We start from the raw sequence: 18039 nt of genomic DNA, 5'->3' as shown, positions 1-18039 counted from the left end.
CCTTTTGAACCAAACCTAGGAATTTGGATTTTATAAATGTGACAGGAAGTCATTAGAGGGTTTTGAAAAGAGGGGAGGCTGTGATACTATGATTTATGGTAAGAAATATATATTTGATCTTCCTCCAGGTTTCTGGCACAGAGTTCCTAAAACCCTTGGAATTTTCTTAAATGGTGAGTACAAGGAAACTTCTTTTGTTATGGTGATGACGTGACTCTTGGAAAGCACCTAAGAATGGAGGGCAGTTGCCAATGAAGCCGACCTTGCGATTAGAGTTGGAAGTTTCCCGTCCCACCCTCAGGCCTTCTAAAAGGGTCGGGGGCTACCAGTTGAATTAATCATCCAAGTCCAAGGAGTTTATCAATCATGCCTCTGTGGTGAAGCCTCCATAAGTACCTAAAAGAAGGTTCCCAAAGCACTCTGCTTCCAGAGTGCAACATAGAAATTCTGCCTGAGTAGAAATTCTGCCTGAGTTTCTAACCTTCAGACTCAAGACTCCAACATCAACTTTTACCTGAATCTTCAGCCTGTCAGCTTGCCTTAAAGATTTTAGGCTTTTCAGCCCCCACAATTGTATGGGCCAATTTCTTTAAAATCATGGGTGTACATGTGTGTGTAAAAGGGAGTGGGTGGGAATATATGTCTATTAGTTCTGTTTCTCTGGTAACCCTGACTAATAGGGGAAAAGAGAAAGTAATAAGATATAGGATCATGGGGTAATTTAATGACAGACAATTCCTTCTAATTAGAGTACTTCATAAAAGGAACTAATGATTGGAATCTTATAGGATTCATTTATTAATTTGTTCATTGAATACGGAACTCTGTTGAGATGCTGGGGATACAGTAGTAAAAATAATACTAATAAGCAATCCCTGCCTTATGGGGCTTACATTCAATTGAGGGGAGAAGTGATAATCCAAATAAGTAAGTTACATATGATATGAGGATAAGGGTTATGGGGAAATAAAGGCAGAAAAAAAACAATAGGAAGTGATAGGTGTAGGATGGGTAATGTAAAATACCACTGTGAGGTATTTTGAAAAGATGAAATTTGAGAAAATACTTGAAAGAGGTTATAAACAAGTCATGTAGCTTTCTGGGGGGAAGGGTTCTAGGCAAAAGAAATGAGCAAGTGCCCTGAGGCATCAGTTCCTTCCGCTCTTTTAAGGAATAACAAGGGGGCCCAAGTATCAGAGGAGTGAAAAAGAAGGGAACAGAAGCTGGAGGTGAGATCATAAAAGGGTCTCCTTGTTTAGGGCCTTGAAGGCTACAGTGAGTGATGTGGTTTTGGAGTGGTGGGGTCTGGAGCCCAAGCCAAGAAGGAATTCTTGATTTTATTTTTTTTAAGTTATTATTTTTTATTTTTTTTAACGTTTATTTATTATTGAGAGACAGAGAGACACAGAGCATGAGCAGGGGAGGGGCCGAGAGATGGAGAGACACAGAATCTGAAGCAGGCTCTAGGCTCTGAGCTGTCAGCACAGAGCCTGACGCGGGGCTCAAACTCACAAACTGCAAGATCGTGACCTGAGCCGAAGTCGGACACTCAACCGACTGAGCCACCCAGGCGCCCCATCTTGATTTTATTAAAGCACCGAGACAGGACCAGTGAGCAGAAAGAGCTGGACTGAGGTTGTGAGGAGTGCCTGATTATATACTTGGGAATTGGGAGAGGTGAAGGCAAGGAGAAGTTTCCAAAAGGACATTCATACACTAAAGAGGACTCAAAAGATACTGGAAGCCTAGCTATTGTCAAGCTTAAGTGTTTTGTTTTGTTTTGTTTTGTTTTGTTTTGTTTTGTTTTGTTTTGTTTTGTTTTCTCTAGCAAACCATGAACAATAAGATAATAAGGAGTTCCTGGAGAAATGTTATACTCTGCCTATCTCAAGTATTTGTCAATGGGCTGCAGGTTATAAAGAAATTTTATTTTCCAACCATTTCCTTTTTGCCTTTGTTCCCCACATCAAGGGGAGTTGTGATGGGTGGGGTGGGTGATGTCAGGGCTCCAGGAAACTGAGTCTATAGGTTTCTGGAGGTTAGGCTATTGATAAGATTGCCTTTTTCTTATAATTTACTAAGATATTTGTAAACTGATGGGGACTCTTGTGCTACATGAACATGATCTCTATCAGTTCTGTTGGTTTTTCCCTTTCCTTGGTTCTTGGGCATCCAGGAGTACCTGAGGAATGTCCCACATTTCCCACTTGGGGGAGGTGGGGGGGGGAGTTGGTGGTGGGATTGTGGGACATCAGCTTGCCTTATGCTCCCTCATCTGTGAGGATAGCCGGTGAGGATTTTGCTTTGAGTGTCATGGGAAGCCATCAGTTGGAAGGTTTTGAACAGAGTGCTCTGACTTATATTAGTAGGATCACTTCGGATGCTGTGTTGAGACTTAGTATTTAAATATTGGAATATGAAGATAAATATACATAGAGACAATAGAATGAAGTCCTAGAAATGCTGAGAAAATTGTTTTCCCTCTACTGGTCTGGGATTATTTTTTTTTTAATAGTTTTTTTTTTTTTTTTAATGTTTAACATGTATGTATCACTTAATAAAGTCAAAATCACTCCATATTTCTACCCTTCTTCCAGGAATACAAGGACTTTAGAATAATTCAACTATAACCACTGAGCTCTCCCATCTTCCACATGATTTTTGCCAAGTATTATAGTCTTACCCTGTACTTAAACTCCTTCCTTGAACGCTCTTCCTCCAGTAGCCACACACTTCCCTCTTTCATCCCCTTCAAGTATTTGCTCAAAAGTCACCTTCTCAAAGACATCCACACTGATCACTCTATTTGAAATCAAACGTGCCACCTTCACCTCCACCCCAGTGCTCCCAAATTCTTTAGCCCGATTTATATTTTTTCTATACATATCATCAGGGTGTTTTTCTTAATCATAGAATTTATTATGCTCACCATTTATTCCCTGTGTCCCTTCACTAGAATTCCAAAAAAACCAGATTGCTTTGTTTTGTTTCCTGTGTTGTAAGCCCAAACACCAGGAAGGATGCTTAGAACATAGTAGACACTGAAAGTACTTAAGTATGCTCAAGACTATATACAATCACTCTGACTGCTGTCTGGAGAATAAACCATGGGAGGTTAGGAAGCAGGAGGAGGAAGGTCCACCAGGAAGCCATTGCAATTATCCATGCAATCAAGGAGTGCCCTTTCAAATGCTGAATGGTAGTCAAGTTCTGAAAATATACAAAGACAACAGAATTTGTCAAGGGACCCAAACCTCCAAAGTTCGGGGCCTGAGCCGGCAGAAGGATAAAACCGTCATTAACTGTGATAGGGAAGATTGTGGAAGGACCCGTTTTAGGGTGTGGGGTGTAAGAAGTTCAGTTTAGACTGTGTAAGTAATGCTAGTCACATATATTGCAATTCTCCATCAGCAGAGACAGATGAGAAATATTGTCTCTCCTGCTAGGTAGAATTTCCATTAGGATCCTTGTATTTTTCCCCATTTTATAATTTAATTTTCTGCTTTTTTTAAGATTTTATTTTTAAGTAATCTCTACACCCAATATGGGGCTTGAACTCACGACCCTGAGATCCATTGACTGAGCCAGCCAGGCACCCCCTAATGTTTTACTTTTTACTTAAAAAAAAAAAAAAGTTTATTTTTCAGAGAAAGAGAGAGAAAGAGTGCAAGCAGGGGAGGCATAGAAAGAAGGGGACAGAGGATTCAAAGCAACTCCGTGCTGACAGCAGTGAGCCCAATGTGGCATATGAACCCACGAACCGCAAGACCATGACCCAAGCCGAAGTCACTCTACCGACTGAGCCACCCAGGCACCCCTACTTTTTACTTATTAAAAATGGTTACTGGGCACTTGGGTGGCTCAGTCAGTTAAGCATCCATCTTCGGCTCAGGTCATGAACTCACGGCTCCTGAGTTTGAGCCCCGAGTGGGACCCTTTGCTGACAGCTCAGAGCCTACATCCTGCTTTGGATTCTGTGTCTCTGTCTCTCTCTCTGCTCCTCCCTGCTCATGCTCTGCCCCTCTCAAATAAACATTAAAAAAAAATTTTTTTTTAATGGTAACTAGTTGCATCAAAGATTTTTTTTTAGTGGCAAGATGTATTGACTAGAATAGTCAGTAGATATAAATATGTATTTACTTGAATTAAATGGCACTGTAAACAACCTCAAATCATCAAATAAAGATATTTATTTGAACACAGAAATACTGGAAAATGTCACCAAAAAATGCTGGTTTATTATTGAATAACAAATGAAGTTGATTTACATTGCAATATAGGTAAAATAAGCAACCAAATGTATTCTGTCTTAGTCGTTAACATGCCAACTAAAGTGGTCCTTTATCTGAAGTTTACTAGTAACCAAACCATAGGTCTGTTTCAAACTCAAATATCAAGAATGTAAGATTTTATCAAGAGGAACTACTTAGCCACACCTCTCTATCTTTATCTTTCTAGGTGGTCAGTCTCCAAATGAGAAAACAAAGGCAAATTTTTGAATTATTAAATGTTTGACCAAGTAATAATTTAGGATCATACTATGTGGAGTACACAAAATGCCCATTCTTGACTTATTACCAGTTTCTGGAGATATGGGCAGAATGATACTGCAGTTAATTTAAAACAGTAAAAAAAGCTACATATGAAAACCGAGGCTATGTAACTAATATATAGGGTTTTGTGCCGGTCTGGTCCACTGTCAGCATCCAATACGGTTGTCTTTTTACATAACACCGTGTCGCCAACATTTTGCAATCTGGATTGCAGTTCAGGAGCTCTCCCCAGTGATTCTGGATTAGGTCCTCAGACAGCGTCCTGGATAGTTAAGACAGCATCCTGGATGGTTAAAACCACGCACCAGAGGGCCACCCAAGGCTTTCTCTGGTAGCGCAGCGCTTTGACGCGTGCTACCTGCTGCCTGTCCTGCCTCGGGTTCTGGCGCAGCCCTCTGGGGGGGCCAACCAGCCGAGCATCCCCGCGCTGAGCTCGAGCTTGTGCAGGAGGATGGAGCCAGCCCGGAGAGTGGTCCCCACGGGGCCCCGGAGGACTGGCTGGCCGAGCCGTTACTGGTCCACGCAGTCAGAGCGTCTTGTGCATTCCGCTATGGTTCTGAGGAAGAAACTGAGTTGTTTATGGACGCTAGGTCTCTGTCTGGTAGCCAGTAAATCGTCTGCCAAAGTTCCCTCCATCACAGACACGAATTTTAAAGACAGCAGCGTCAACGCGCACAACGACATGCGCGGCAAAGTCTGGCCCCCCGCGGCCGACATGAAACACATGGTGAGAAAGAACCCCCGGCTGGGATCTTATTTCTCTGGTTCATCCTAAGGTAACTGGCGGATAAATATGATGCAGCCATTTGTATGAATTCAGTCTGGACTTTCAGCATGCACTTAAGAATCACACCTTGGCCGGGCTATCATCCTTCAGGGGGGTGATAGGCGTGGACGAGAAGGGAAAACTTAAACCTGTATCTTGCCCAGGCTTAGCTCCCTTTAGTGGGGGGCGGGGGAGAGAGGAAGGATTGGGGGGTAGGGAGGATAGGGGAATGGAGGGTGGGGGGTGGAGGATGAGGGGTGGGGAGTCAGGAAGGATGGTGTTTGGGAGTTGCTTGGTCTTCATCGCTAAGGCGTAATAGACGTACTTCCGCAACTTCGCACAGGTTTCCCCACCCTGTCCCCTTATTTTGGCTAGCACTCCCCAAACTGCATACCTGGGATACTACGGATAAAGAAAGAACACAGGGATCGAGATTCTCTTGATCTCTTATTATGAACTCAAGGATGAAACAGTAGTACATGTGTAGTATTCATCTTTAAGAAATGTTCTACAAGGATGTGAATAATGAAATCAGCATTTGAGCAATGTCAGATTGTCATTTCCATGAAAAATAGAATGTGAAGTTTAATTCCAAAAACATTGAACTGATGGTGTCTTTTGTAGACCTTCATCATATAGACATTAAGGCAAAAAGAGTGTTGAAGAATGAGCATCAAGAACATTGGACTATTAAAATAATTCATAGAATTTACAGTTTTTAAACGAATGTCTGACTATAAATTTTCTTGCATGTAGATGTCATTATGAAACTATGAATATAAATGTTGACAGCATAGTTTTGCTTATATACTATGCAGGTATAGCTACGTTGTAAAACATATCTATTTCAGCTTTGTTCCTTTCTATCCAACAGAAAATAAGATGGAAATAGGGGCACCTGGTGGCTCAGTCGATTAAGTGGCCAGCTTCTCTGGTCATGATCTCGTGGTCCGTGGGTACAAGCCCCATGTTGGGCTCTGTGCTGACAGCTCAGTCTTGAGCCTGCTGTGGATTCTATGTCTCCCTCTCTCTCTGCCCTTCCCCTGCTCATGCCTCTCTCTCTCTCTATCTTAAAAGTAAATAAACATTAAAAAAATTTTTTTAAATAGGTACATAAAATGGAAGTATTGTAAGATCACATTCAGCAAATAGCACAATTTAAAACTGCACTATTCTGCTACACGGGAAAGAATTTTTTGAGGGGGAAGAGGTTTCAAATAGGTTTGGGAAACACTGGACTGGATTAAACAACAATAAACTGATCTCTTTAATACAGAACTATTAAAATATTTTAATATGTAATATGTACTTTAATCTCTAATAAGTTAGGGTGGTCAATGACATGGATTTGCTATACAGTATTTCCTCCACACTTATTTGAATATATTTTTTTAAGGACTATCTTATGTCATTAAGATGGTATTTATATATATGTGTATATGTTTACATGTATGTGCATTCTATATAAACACACACATATATATGCTTTGGTTTCCAAAGGAAATAATAAAAAGATATACATAAAATTAGTTTAAATTTAAATAGTTAGCTGAAGGCAAGAGGGAAGAAAGGAATAGGGTGGAGAAGACATGAATGGAAACTAGCCTTCTTTGCATTTACTTTATTTTATGTTTGAGTTTGTAGACATGTAAACGTTTTTGTTATTTAACCCTTTACATTTTCTGGTGCTCTTTATTTCTTTAAGAAAAATTTTTTTAGGGGCGCCTGGGTGGCTCAGTCGGTTAAGCGTCCGACTTCGGCTCAGGTCACGATCTCGCGGTCTGCGAGTTCGAGCCCCGCATCGGGCTCTGGGCTGATGGCTCAGAGCCTGGAGCCTGCTTCGATTCTGTGCTTCCCTCTCTCTCTGCCCCTCCCCCGTTCATGCTGTGTCTCTCTCTGTCTCAAAAATAAATAAACGTTAAAAAAATTAAAAAAAAAAAAAGAAAAATTTTTTAAATGTTTATTTATTTTTGAGAGAGAGAAAGCAGAGTGTGAGCAGGGGTGGGGAGGGAGAGAGAGAGAGAGAGGGAGACATAGAACCCAAAGCAGGCTCCAGGCTCTGAGTTGTCAGCACAGAGTCTGACGCAGGGCTCAAACTCACAAACCTCGAGATCATGACCTGAGCCGAAGTCGGACGCTCAATCGACTGAGCCACCCAGGTGCCCCTCATTTCCTTGTTTAGATCCATATTTCCCCTTGGTATCATTTTCCTTCTGCTTAAGGGACATAAACATTTCTTATGCTTCAGTCTGTTGGTTTTTAATCGTATCAGCTTTTTATGTTATAAAAGTCTTTATTTCTCCTTATATTTTTTCTATTAGGCGATTGCATTAACTGTATATTTTTTCCAGTCGAATGAGAAATACTTGGCATACATCACAGTATAAACTTAAGGCATACAGCATGAGGGTTTGCTTTACATATATTGTGAAATGAATGACACAATAGGCTCAGCTAATGTCCATTTTCTCATACAGATACAGTTTATAAAAAGAAGGGGCGCTTGGGTGGTGCAGTCAGTTAAGCATCTGACTTTGACATAGGTCATGATCTCATGGTTCTCAGGTTCGAGCTCCGCATTGGGCTCCGTGCAGACAGCTCAGAGCCTGGAGCCTGCCTCGGATTCTGTGTCTCCCTCTCTCTCTGCCCCTCCCCAGCTCGCACTCTGTCTCCGTCTCTCCCTGTCTCTCTCTCAAAAATAAATAAACGTTAAAAATAATTTAAAAAAAAGAAGAAGAAAGGATAAAAAATTCTCCTTGTGATGAGAACTCATAGGATTTACTCTCTTAACTTTCCTATATATCATACAGCAGTGTTAGCTATAGTCATCGTGATGTGATGCTCCTGGCCAGGAGCAAATAGTGAAGAAAGAATTCTTGAGACGTTTTCAGTGCAAAAACGTGTTTCTATTAAAGCATGGGGACAGGACCCATGGGCAGAAAGAGCAGGGATAGGATTGTAAAGGCAATTGATTATACACGTCTAAGCTGGGGGGAGGGGTGGGCAGGTCGGTGGTAAAGACAAAGGAAATTTCCAAAAGCATTTTCATATGTTAAAGATTTCTGGGATCCTGGAGATCTGGCTATTGTCAAGCTAAAATTGTTTCTTGCCTCTGGCAAAGCATTAATATTAAGACAATTGTGAGTTCTTAGAGGAAAGTCCTGCTCTGTCTCAAGTATTTGTTGATGGGCTGCAAGTTGTAAGGTAATTTAAATTTAGCTACATTTCTTTTGCCTTTGTTCTCCTCATCAATCATGTACATTAAATGGATAGTACTTACTCATCTTATAACCGGAAGTTTGCATCTTTTGACAACTCTCTATCTCCTTAATTTTTGCTAGATATTATCATTGTGTGTAGGATTCTAAGCTTAACTTTAAAGATGTTGCTGCACCGTCTTCTATCTTCTTTCACATTATTTGTGATGAGAAATCTGCTGGATCATTCTCTTGGTTCCCATATACATCATATGTACTTTTCCTTTGGCTGATTTTAAGAATTTCTCTTCATCCTTGGTTTTGAGCAATTTGATGTGCCCTAGTGTCACATTGTTCATGTTTCCTAGGGTTCATTGAACTTTTTGTATCTGCAGATTTTAATTAAAACAGAAAAATTTTACGCATTATCTATTAAAATATTAGAGGCTCCAATTACACGTACATTATACCATTTGAAGTTTCCCACAGTTCACTGATGCTCTTTTCATTATCTTTTTTTTCTCATTCTTGCTTTTTCTACTAACTTTAACACTTGTGTCAGTTCTGTTTGGATTTCCATTGATTGATTTTTCTGCTCATTTTGGCCTGTATTTTCTTGCATCTCTCTATGCAGATAATTTCTTATCAGGTACCAGATATTGCTAATTTTACCTTGTTGGGTGATGGTTATTTTTGTATTTCTATAAATATTCTGGATTTTTTTTCCTGGCATGCATTCATGTTACTTGGCATTTTGATCCATTTTAGACTCGTTTTTAAGATTTGTTGGGCTGCACAAAAGCTGTAGTTTAGACTAGGATAAATATCCCCCACAATTAAGCCAAGATCCTTCTGAGTACTCTACGTAATTCCCAAGATTATGAGGTTTTTCCAGTCTGGCTAGTGAAAAAAAGGCACTATTCCCAGGACTGGGTGAGCATTAGGTAACATTTCCCTTATCTTTTTGAGTGATCCATTCCCTGGTCTTGGGTAAGTTCCTCATATGCATGTGCTAATCACTACTCTGCCAAATATCCAAGCAGGACCCTTTGAACATCTTTGGAGTTCTCTCTCTATGCAAGTCTCTCTTACCTGGTACTCCTTTATAGCCTGAAAATTCTCTCAAGGCAGTAGGCTGAAGTTTAGCTTATTGGTCTCCCTATCAGGGAGCACTGGTCTGTCTTTGCTTGATGTTATGTGTGCCGACACCTGTTGTTTCATATATTTTATTTTTATTGTTTCAAGTGGGAAAGTAAATCTAGTCCTGTTATTCCATCTTGGGCAGAAGCAGAAGTGCTAACTATTGGCTGGGACTTTAATAGGAGTTTCTCCAGTCTTCCACTACTGAATCATCAAGGAAAACTAAGCACCTCATTTCTCATATCAATTTCTATATTTATCAGGAAATGATAGGCTATTATATTGTGTTAACAAATGAAACCTGAAAGCTCACAGGCGTTTTTTTCCCCATTTTTTTTATTGACATGACACTATTTAAGTATACAACATGATTCTATATATGTATATTGTGAAATGATTACCACAAATTGAGTTAATGTCCATCACCTCACATAGTTACAATTTCTTTTTCTTGTAATGAGAATGTTTAGGATCTAATAGCTTAGCCACTTCAAATATACAATGCAGTATGGTTGCATATAGTCACATCATCATGCTTTACTGTACATCCCCCAGAACTTATTTACCTTAAAACTGGAAGTTTTCACCTTTTGACCTCCTTCACCAATTTCACCCCCCCCCATATCCATAAACCACCAATCTATTCTCTGTATGTATGAGTTTGTTTTTTTAGATTCAATATGTAAGTAAGATCATACAGTATTTGTTTTTTCATTGTCTGGCTCGTTTCACTTAGCATAATTCTTTAAACAATATTGGTTTAGTATCTCACTCACACAAAGTCCAATACTGGTTGGACCACTCTCCACATCACTTCTTCGTGCAGTGCCATGGGCTGATTTTATTTTGGTTCCATCATGCCAACATATGTTTTTCAGAGTCACCATTGAGAAAGCTAGAGGGCTGTACAGGTATTTTTATAATCAGACCTGGAGGTGATATATGTCATTCCCACTCAGGTCCCTCTGGCCAGAATTAGTCTGATAACCCTAGCATGCTTGCATTAACTATCACTAACACAGACTGCTTTTATGGTCATCAGATATTTACTTATTCCTTCCATCCCATAAACAGAATAAGTTCAAGGCCTCCTCCAAAGGATAAGCCCAATATCCTGTTTAGTTACTGAATCAGAATCTAATATTTCTGAGTAGAATGCAACAACCCAACAAAGTCAGTTGTGAACACTCTTGGCCTAGTGCCTCTATCTGTCCTCCACACAAACAATATTTAAAGGCAACACAAGACAAGATAACCGTAACAAACACTTCTACTGAGAAAGTGGAAGAATAGGAACCACACAGCAATTGTTGGTTCAGAATGATTATGAAATCTTTAGATAGTAGACAGTATTCATACCTAATATACTGGAGGTCAGAAAAGTTTTTTTGATTAAGGAAGTAGGAGTTCCCTTGTCCATTGTTTTCTGTGGTATCTATCTTCTCCCTCTAAAATGTTCTTCCTTATTCATCATCCTCCTTGGCCAAAATGAATTGGGCATTGGGAAATATACCATCTTTGAGCCATAACCGTTATGCCCAGAATTTGTGATCCCCAAAGACCACCAGGGAGCCGAGCCCAATGCAAAAGCAAAAGAGCCTTTTTTCGAGCTAGCTCGAGCTCAATCTCCTACCTGCACCGACACAGCGGCGAGATACCGGGGAGAGAGAGCGAGTTTCAAAAGGACAAAGGTTTTATTGAGGCCTAGGGGCAGTTGGTGAGGTAATGGCTGTGGCCTCAGTCGATTGGCTGGGGAAGGGTCGTGGCCTTGGCCGATTGGCTGGGGAAGGGTCGGAGTCCTGTTACTCAAGGGGAGGAGACATGGTCAGCCGGCATAGGTCCGCCCCTTCAATAACCTTCTCAGATTGCTTTTGGCCCATGGAAGTTTAAGATCCAAGGTATTCATAGGCTTTTTTCGTAACAAGTTTACAATATCTTTGGGAATACATCTGTCTCAAAAAATCGGAAGGTCTTTCAGCTATATGCCCCCAATCAATTCCAAATACCAATACCCACACTTAAAGTACCAATTGGAGAAATTTTCAAGTCTTTCTTTGTTTTCTCATTTTGGTGCTTTTCTTGTTCACCTTAATGCCAGTTATCTTGAAACATGACTTTTGGGTAAATGGGTACATCCTCATCTGTTCATTTGCTAAGGACCTTTTAATCACTTAACAAGATATCCTTGGAGTCACATTCTTCATCTCCTCTTTGTCCTAATCGCAGGAAAGTTTTATGACATTAGTCTCTCAAAGTCTTTTTAAGATCTCATATCTTATTATATGCTATATAGAAGCAGTTCTTTTCCATGCCTCAAAACCCCCACATTTCTTGACTCTAGCTTTCATTTCTTTCTCCAAGCTGACCAGTTTTTTACTCTTAAAATATCGTGTTGAACCTATACCGCAACCAACAACCACTATTTTGTTTTCCAATCTCTGCTTAGAGCTTCAAGTTCAGTGGACTCATGATTCTGAGTTATAGATCACATTTTTTCAGATGTTTTGGCCCTGAATCACATGGATTGCTGTTATTCCTGCCTCTGACATAAGTTTCCTCACTGCTTGCCAGCTGTTAAATTCCCCACACAGTTCAGGCAAGCTTACCACCAACATTTGTGGGCTAAAGGAAGAATAAAAGCTTACCACCAACATTTGTGGGCTAAAGGAAACCTACATACAATCTCATTGTTTGCTCAGTAATTCAATCTTTATTTAGTAAAGAATGTATGGTTTCAGGGATTTCACCTACCTTGCTCAGATTTGGATTTAATCAGATTAATTTTGCTCATTTTCATTTATATAATCAGTAACTAAATTTTTACTTCTTCTGAAGTAATCAAAACTATTAAAATTAAAAGGCAAAGTTTAATGGGTGAATAACGATTTTAAGTATTGAAAATTTTTTTGGAAAATTTAAGTCTTGTATATTTGTATAAATATAAAATTCACCATTCTGGTGATCATGTCCATCTAGTGGCCAATGTAAAGAACTGATGTCATGCTTCACTTAGGTAACATACAGATCTACATTTACCCCTACTTAACAGTGATGGAAATTGTTACCATTGAAAAATGTCTTCCTTACCCCAAAAATGGGAATATGAAGAGAGAAGGAAGGAAATAGATCTTCAGTAGTTCTGCTAAACAATATTATATTATGTAAGAATCCACTATTTCATGTTGCTTTAAAAGATTTGACAAGTTGATCTTTTCTCTTACCTAAGAGTTAACATAGTTAAAATCTTCCCTGGACTCTGAAGCAGTGTCTGTCTCTTACATCATCAGCAACAATATTCACAAACTATTTTACCATTCACATATAAATGCCTTTTGTTTTAAAAACATGTCGGTGTCGTGGGTCACACTGAACATGTGGTAAGGTTAGAATGAGAAGAATCTTTCATTTTATAATACCCTGTGTGTGTGTGTGTGTGTGTGTGTGTGTGTGTGTAATATGTGATGTCCTATAAAATCTGGGCCCACAGCAGGAATCCTTCCTACTTAGGTCTCAGGGTGGTTTAAGTTTAGATTTTTATTATGGCTTCACTCTACTTTGAATAGTAAGTTTTATGAAGCTAGTCTAGGCTGTCCTATAAAATAGACCCTGAAATTTTAGTGGCTTAACAATTTAATTCCTTAGTGGCACAAGTTGGAGAGAAGGTGAATTGGATTCAACCTCACTTGCTGAGACAAGACCCTGGGTCCCTTGCTGGGACCCTTACCCTGGTTAGCTCATTGACCTGCAATATTACCAGAGATCCCAAAGTCATTCATTGGATAATTGCTTTACTAATGTGAAGAATAACTATCTATTGATTCTCTTGCTATTATAAAGTAAGAGGTTATTTTTTCTCATTTCTTCCCTTTTTTTGTTGAATTAATATGGCATTTATATTCAGACCACGGTTCTTATTAATTGCAGATCTTTATCCTAGAGGCAACTAGTAATAACACAAATAAAATTTAAGATAAGTGTTTGTGAAGTTGTAAAGAAATTGGAAACACTGTACATGGTTAGTGGGCATATAAAATTGTGCTGCAGTTCTGGAAAACAGTATGAAGATTGCTTAATAAATTATAGTAGAGCTACCCTAAGATCCAGAAATCCCACTTCTGGGTGTATATCCAAAAAATTGAGGGGCGCCTGGGTGGCTCAGTCGGTTGGGTGGCCGACTTCGGCTCAGGTCAAGATCTCGCGGTCTGTGAGTTCGAACCCTGCGTCGGGCTCTGTGCTGACAGCTCGAAGCCTGGAGCCTGTTTCAGATTCTGTGTCTCCCTCTCTCCGACCCTCCCCTGTTCATGCTCTGTCTCTCTCTGTCTCAAAAATAAATAAACGTTAAAAAAAATTAAAAAAGAATTGAAATCAAGATTTTGAAGAGGTATCTGCACTTCCATGATCACTGTAGTACTATTCACAATAGCCAAGATATAGAAACAACCCAAGGGTCCATCAACAGATGAATGGAAAAGGAAAATGTGGTATATACATGCAATGGGATATTATTCAGCCATAAAAAAGGAAAGTCCTGGGGTGCCTGGGTGACTTAGTCAGTTAAGCGTCTGACTCTTGATTTGAGACTCAAGTCATGATCTCATCGTTCCTGGGTTTGAGCCCCACGTTGGGCTCTGTGCTGACAATGCTGGGGTTGGGGGTGAGGTGCTTGAGGTATTGGGGAATTGTTATTCAAAAGGTATAAAGTTTCAGTTATGTTAGTTGAATAAGTTCTAGAAATCTGCCATATAGCATAGTGTCTATAGTTAGCAATATAGTATGGGGCACTTCAAAATTTGTGAAGAAGGTAACTCTTGTGTTAAATATTCTTACCACAAAAACAAACAAACAACATCAAAAGGACACAAGGAAACTCTGGGAGGTGTTGGTTATGTCTTTTACCCAGATTATGGTGATGCTATCATAGGTGTCTGCATATGTCCAAACTCATCAAACTGTACACATAAAATATGTAAAGTTCTATCATATCAATTATACCTCAATAAATTTAAATTTATAAAGTATTATTTTTGTTATGGGCATCATTTCTTATAATCCTTTCAGGAATTTTGAACATTTACTGTTATACTATTTGTATTACTCAGTATCATTCTTTTTTATATCATCCATATATAGCATAAATTCTTCAGTAGCACACTGCAACATCCAGGCATTATCCCACCCTCAACTCTATGCACAATATACTGTTTCTTACCATAGCACTAGTAGAAGCATCATGTTTTTATAAGCATATTTTTAAAAAGATAGTGTGGGAACTCTCCATATGAAACTATTATAATTCTCTTTGCTTTTAGTTTATATTTGGAAGAATCTCTTAGTAGGTTTTCTTATTCTTCCTTGTGTAGAGGAGCTTCTGTGATATGGATGGACTTTATAATATGAGGGCTTGTGGTCGGGAGAGCTTGCAGAGTGTACTGGAGTTAAGGCTAGGCAGAAAACAGGTGATTGGGCTTTTTAAAATTTGTGTCTACAAGCATGTCAAAGTCTTCTATTTACAAGTTAAGGCAGAATATTAATAAAAATTTTCCCATAGAACTAGAGACTTAGTAGCAATTTAGTTTTAGGTGAAAGCATTACCAGATCTAAGGTGTCATTAAAATATTTTTTTTAATGTTTATTTATTTCTGAGACAGAGAGAGACAGAGCATGAGTGGAGAGGGCCAGAGAGAGAGGGAGACACAGAATCTGAAGCAGGCTCCAGCCTCCGAGCTGTCAGCACAGAGACCAATGTGGGGCTGGAACTCAGGACCATGAGATCATGACCTGAACCGAAGTCTGATGCTTAACTGACTGAGCCACCCAGGCGCCCCTTTTAAAATATTTTTTTAGAAAGATTTTTAATTATGCTGTTCAATCAGGGGAAAAAATGGGCCTCAAAGAGTCCCTGAGAATTCCAAAATGCAACTAGATTTTTGCAGTTATACATATACCTAGATAATTACAATTTACACACATACTATGCATGTTTGAACTGGTTTGCAATACATGTTTTAAATGCATATAATTCCTTTGCCATCAGATATTAATTCCTGTTCTTTCAAAGCTGTTGTGTTCACCATTTGTGTGTGTGTGTGTATATATATGTATTTTTTTAAATATAATTTATTGTCAAATTAGTTTCCATACAACACCCAGTCCTCATCCCAAAGCATTTGTATATTAAGACTAGGTCTTGGGCACCTGGGTGGCTCAGTCGGTTAAGTGTCCGACTTCGGCTCAGGTCATGATCTCACAGTCCATGAGTTTGAGCCCCGTGTCGGACTCTGTGCTGACAGCTCAGAGCCTGGAGCCTGTTTCAGATTCTGTCTCCCTCTCTCTCTGCCCCTCCCCTATTCATGCTCTGTCTCTCTCTGTCTCAAAAATAAATAAACGTTAAAAAAATTTTTTTTTTAAAAAAGACTAGGTCTCAATTAGAATGATAGAATAATTTTCACTTGTACCATACTTTGGGTAGGGGATGACTTGATACAAGTTATTCTACATTAGAACTATGTTTTAACTAATATATTTTCTTTAAAAATATATACCAGATTTAAGCTGGTCTTTTCTTTTCTTTGTTTTTTTTTTCCTTTTCTTTTAAAATGGAGAAACTTCTCAATGATCCAGGTAAAAGACAAGGATTTTCACAGGCATAAGAGGAGATAAAGCTTTCCAGAGTTTATAGCTAAACTGAAATATCTCGGAAAGGAATGAATTGGTTTCTAGCAAGGAATATAAGTGAGAAGGCCTGGCTTGAAAACATTTGTTTGCTATTGCCGATTTATTGTTTGTTTGATTCTGTAATTACATCTGTCTTATAGTGGCTGTGAGAAAAATAGAGGCTCTGTCCTTGTGGTATCTTGCCTCTTTCAAGTATGTATAATTTTTGGTGAAGGGTGGTATATGAGAACTCATCACTCAGTCTAGTCATTTTTTCAGAAGAGTAAATTATGATCTGTCCTCTGAGAACTGCTGAAGTGTCTCTTGGCTACTGTAAACAAACTTTTTCACGTAACAATTTTTGTAGTTTGAAGGAATATGAGTGATTAAAGTGTCAAGAAATGTAGGAAGTTAACCAATGAAATTAGTAGTATGAATTTAAATCTACAATCTTAAAGTGAAAATGAAATGTCATTTATTTATTACCATTAAATTACCCTAATTGTAATGTTTAGTCCTCACACTGACAAGGGGATTAAAAATGTGATCTTAAACATTCTGGGGACTCCTTTCCCCCTATTGTTATACAAAAAACAAAAAGCAAAAAACCTGGGGTCTTTGTTCCAAAAGATAGGTGAATCATCTTAAGTAATCAAGTCAATAATCATTATTATCCTTCCAAATTATCATTGAGATGCCAATATCATTACCCTTCCAGGTTTGGACATGCTCCCAACACAGTCCAATGACACAGAAATACTGATGGAGGCTGGGAGAACCATGTTAGATATTCTACTTTCCAAAGGCCACCATGCTACCATCTGAAATCTTGCTGTATGCTAAAGGCATGTAATACTGGCAGTAGCCTTTAATTTTAGCTCCTTTTTTGTTTTTAAGTTTATTTATTTATTTTCAGAGGAAGGAGTGCTGGAGAGGGGTAGAAAGAGAGGGAGGGGGAGAGAGAGAACCCCAAGCAGACTCCACACTGTCAGTGCAGAGGCTGATGCAGGGCTCAGTCCCAGGAACTGTGAGGTCATGTCCTGAGCCCACATCAAGAGTTGGAGTCTTAACTGACTGAGCCACCAAGGCACCCCTTTATTTTTAGCTACTTAAGCTTTCTGGCATGCCAAAAATCTTGAGGCAAAGAATTACAGAATGTCTGTCTACCTACTTGGAATGCCTTTTTGGAATTATGGAGATAGGAATGGAGCATACAATGAGCAAAAAACTTAAGAAATCATGTTACCGACAAGATGGAGTATATCCATGTGCACTATCCTTCCCATTAAATATAGATAAAAACCTCATATTATATATGACATATATATGACATATTTTTTAATGTTTTTAAATCTTTATTTTTGAGAGAGAGAGAGAGAGAGAGAGAAACTGTGAGTGGGGGAGGGGCAGAGGAAGAGGGAGACACAGAATCCGAAGCAGGCTCCAGGCTCTGAGGTCTCAGCACAGAGTCCAATGTGGGGCTCAAACCCACAAACTACAAGATTATGACCTGAGCTGAAGTTGGATGCTTAACCGACTGAGCCACCCAGGTGCCCCTAGAAGACTCTTAAAGTTGGAGAGAGAAAAAAGCAAAGTAGCCAGAGACTCCAGACTCAAGAAATGACACAAAGTGAACTCCATGTATTTCCTCTTTGACTCCTGTATATATTGGACTAGATATGACAGAAGCCTAAATCCCAGAAATGCCAATGGATACAGAAAATAAAAG

General features: G+C 39.2%; 2 protein-coding genes across 6 annotated transcripts in view; one reads left to right on the top strand and one right to left on the bottom strand.

The window, feature by feature from the left end:
- The window catches only part of CAPS2 (calcyphosine 2), a 109901-nt gene that overhangs the window by 53622 nt on the left and 38240 nt on the right, over positions 1 to 18039 (bottom strand). The window lies entirely within an intron of this gene.
- The window catches only part of GLIPR1L1 (GLIPR1 like 1), a 37069-nt gene continuing 23943 nt past the window's right edge, over positions 4914 to 18039 (top strand). The window contains exon 1 of the mRNA XM_040491392.1: positions 4914 to 5280. Coding sequence (XP_040347326.1) covers positions 5005 to 5280 — 276 coding nt within the window. The 5' untranslated portion in view covers positions 4914 to 5004. The remainder of the gene's footprint in view (positions 5281 to 18039) is intronic.

The sequence above is a fragment of the Herpailurus yagouaroundi genome, unplaced genomic scaffold (assembly GCF_014898765.1).
Source record: "Herpailurus yagouaroundi ecotype Mexico unplaced genomic scaffold, PumYag 182, whole genome shotgun sequence".
NCBI classification, from domain to species: Eukaryota; Metazoa; Chordata; class Mammalia; order Carnivora; family Felidae; genus Herpailurus; species Herpailurus yagouaroundi.
This window is presented reverse-complemented; position numbering and strand designations above follow the sequence as displayed.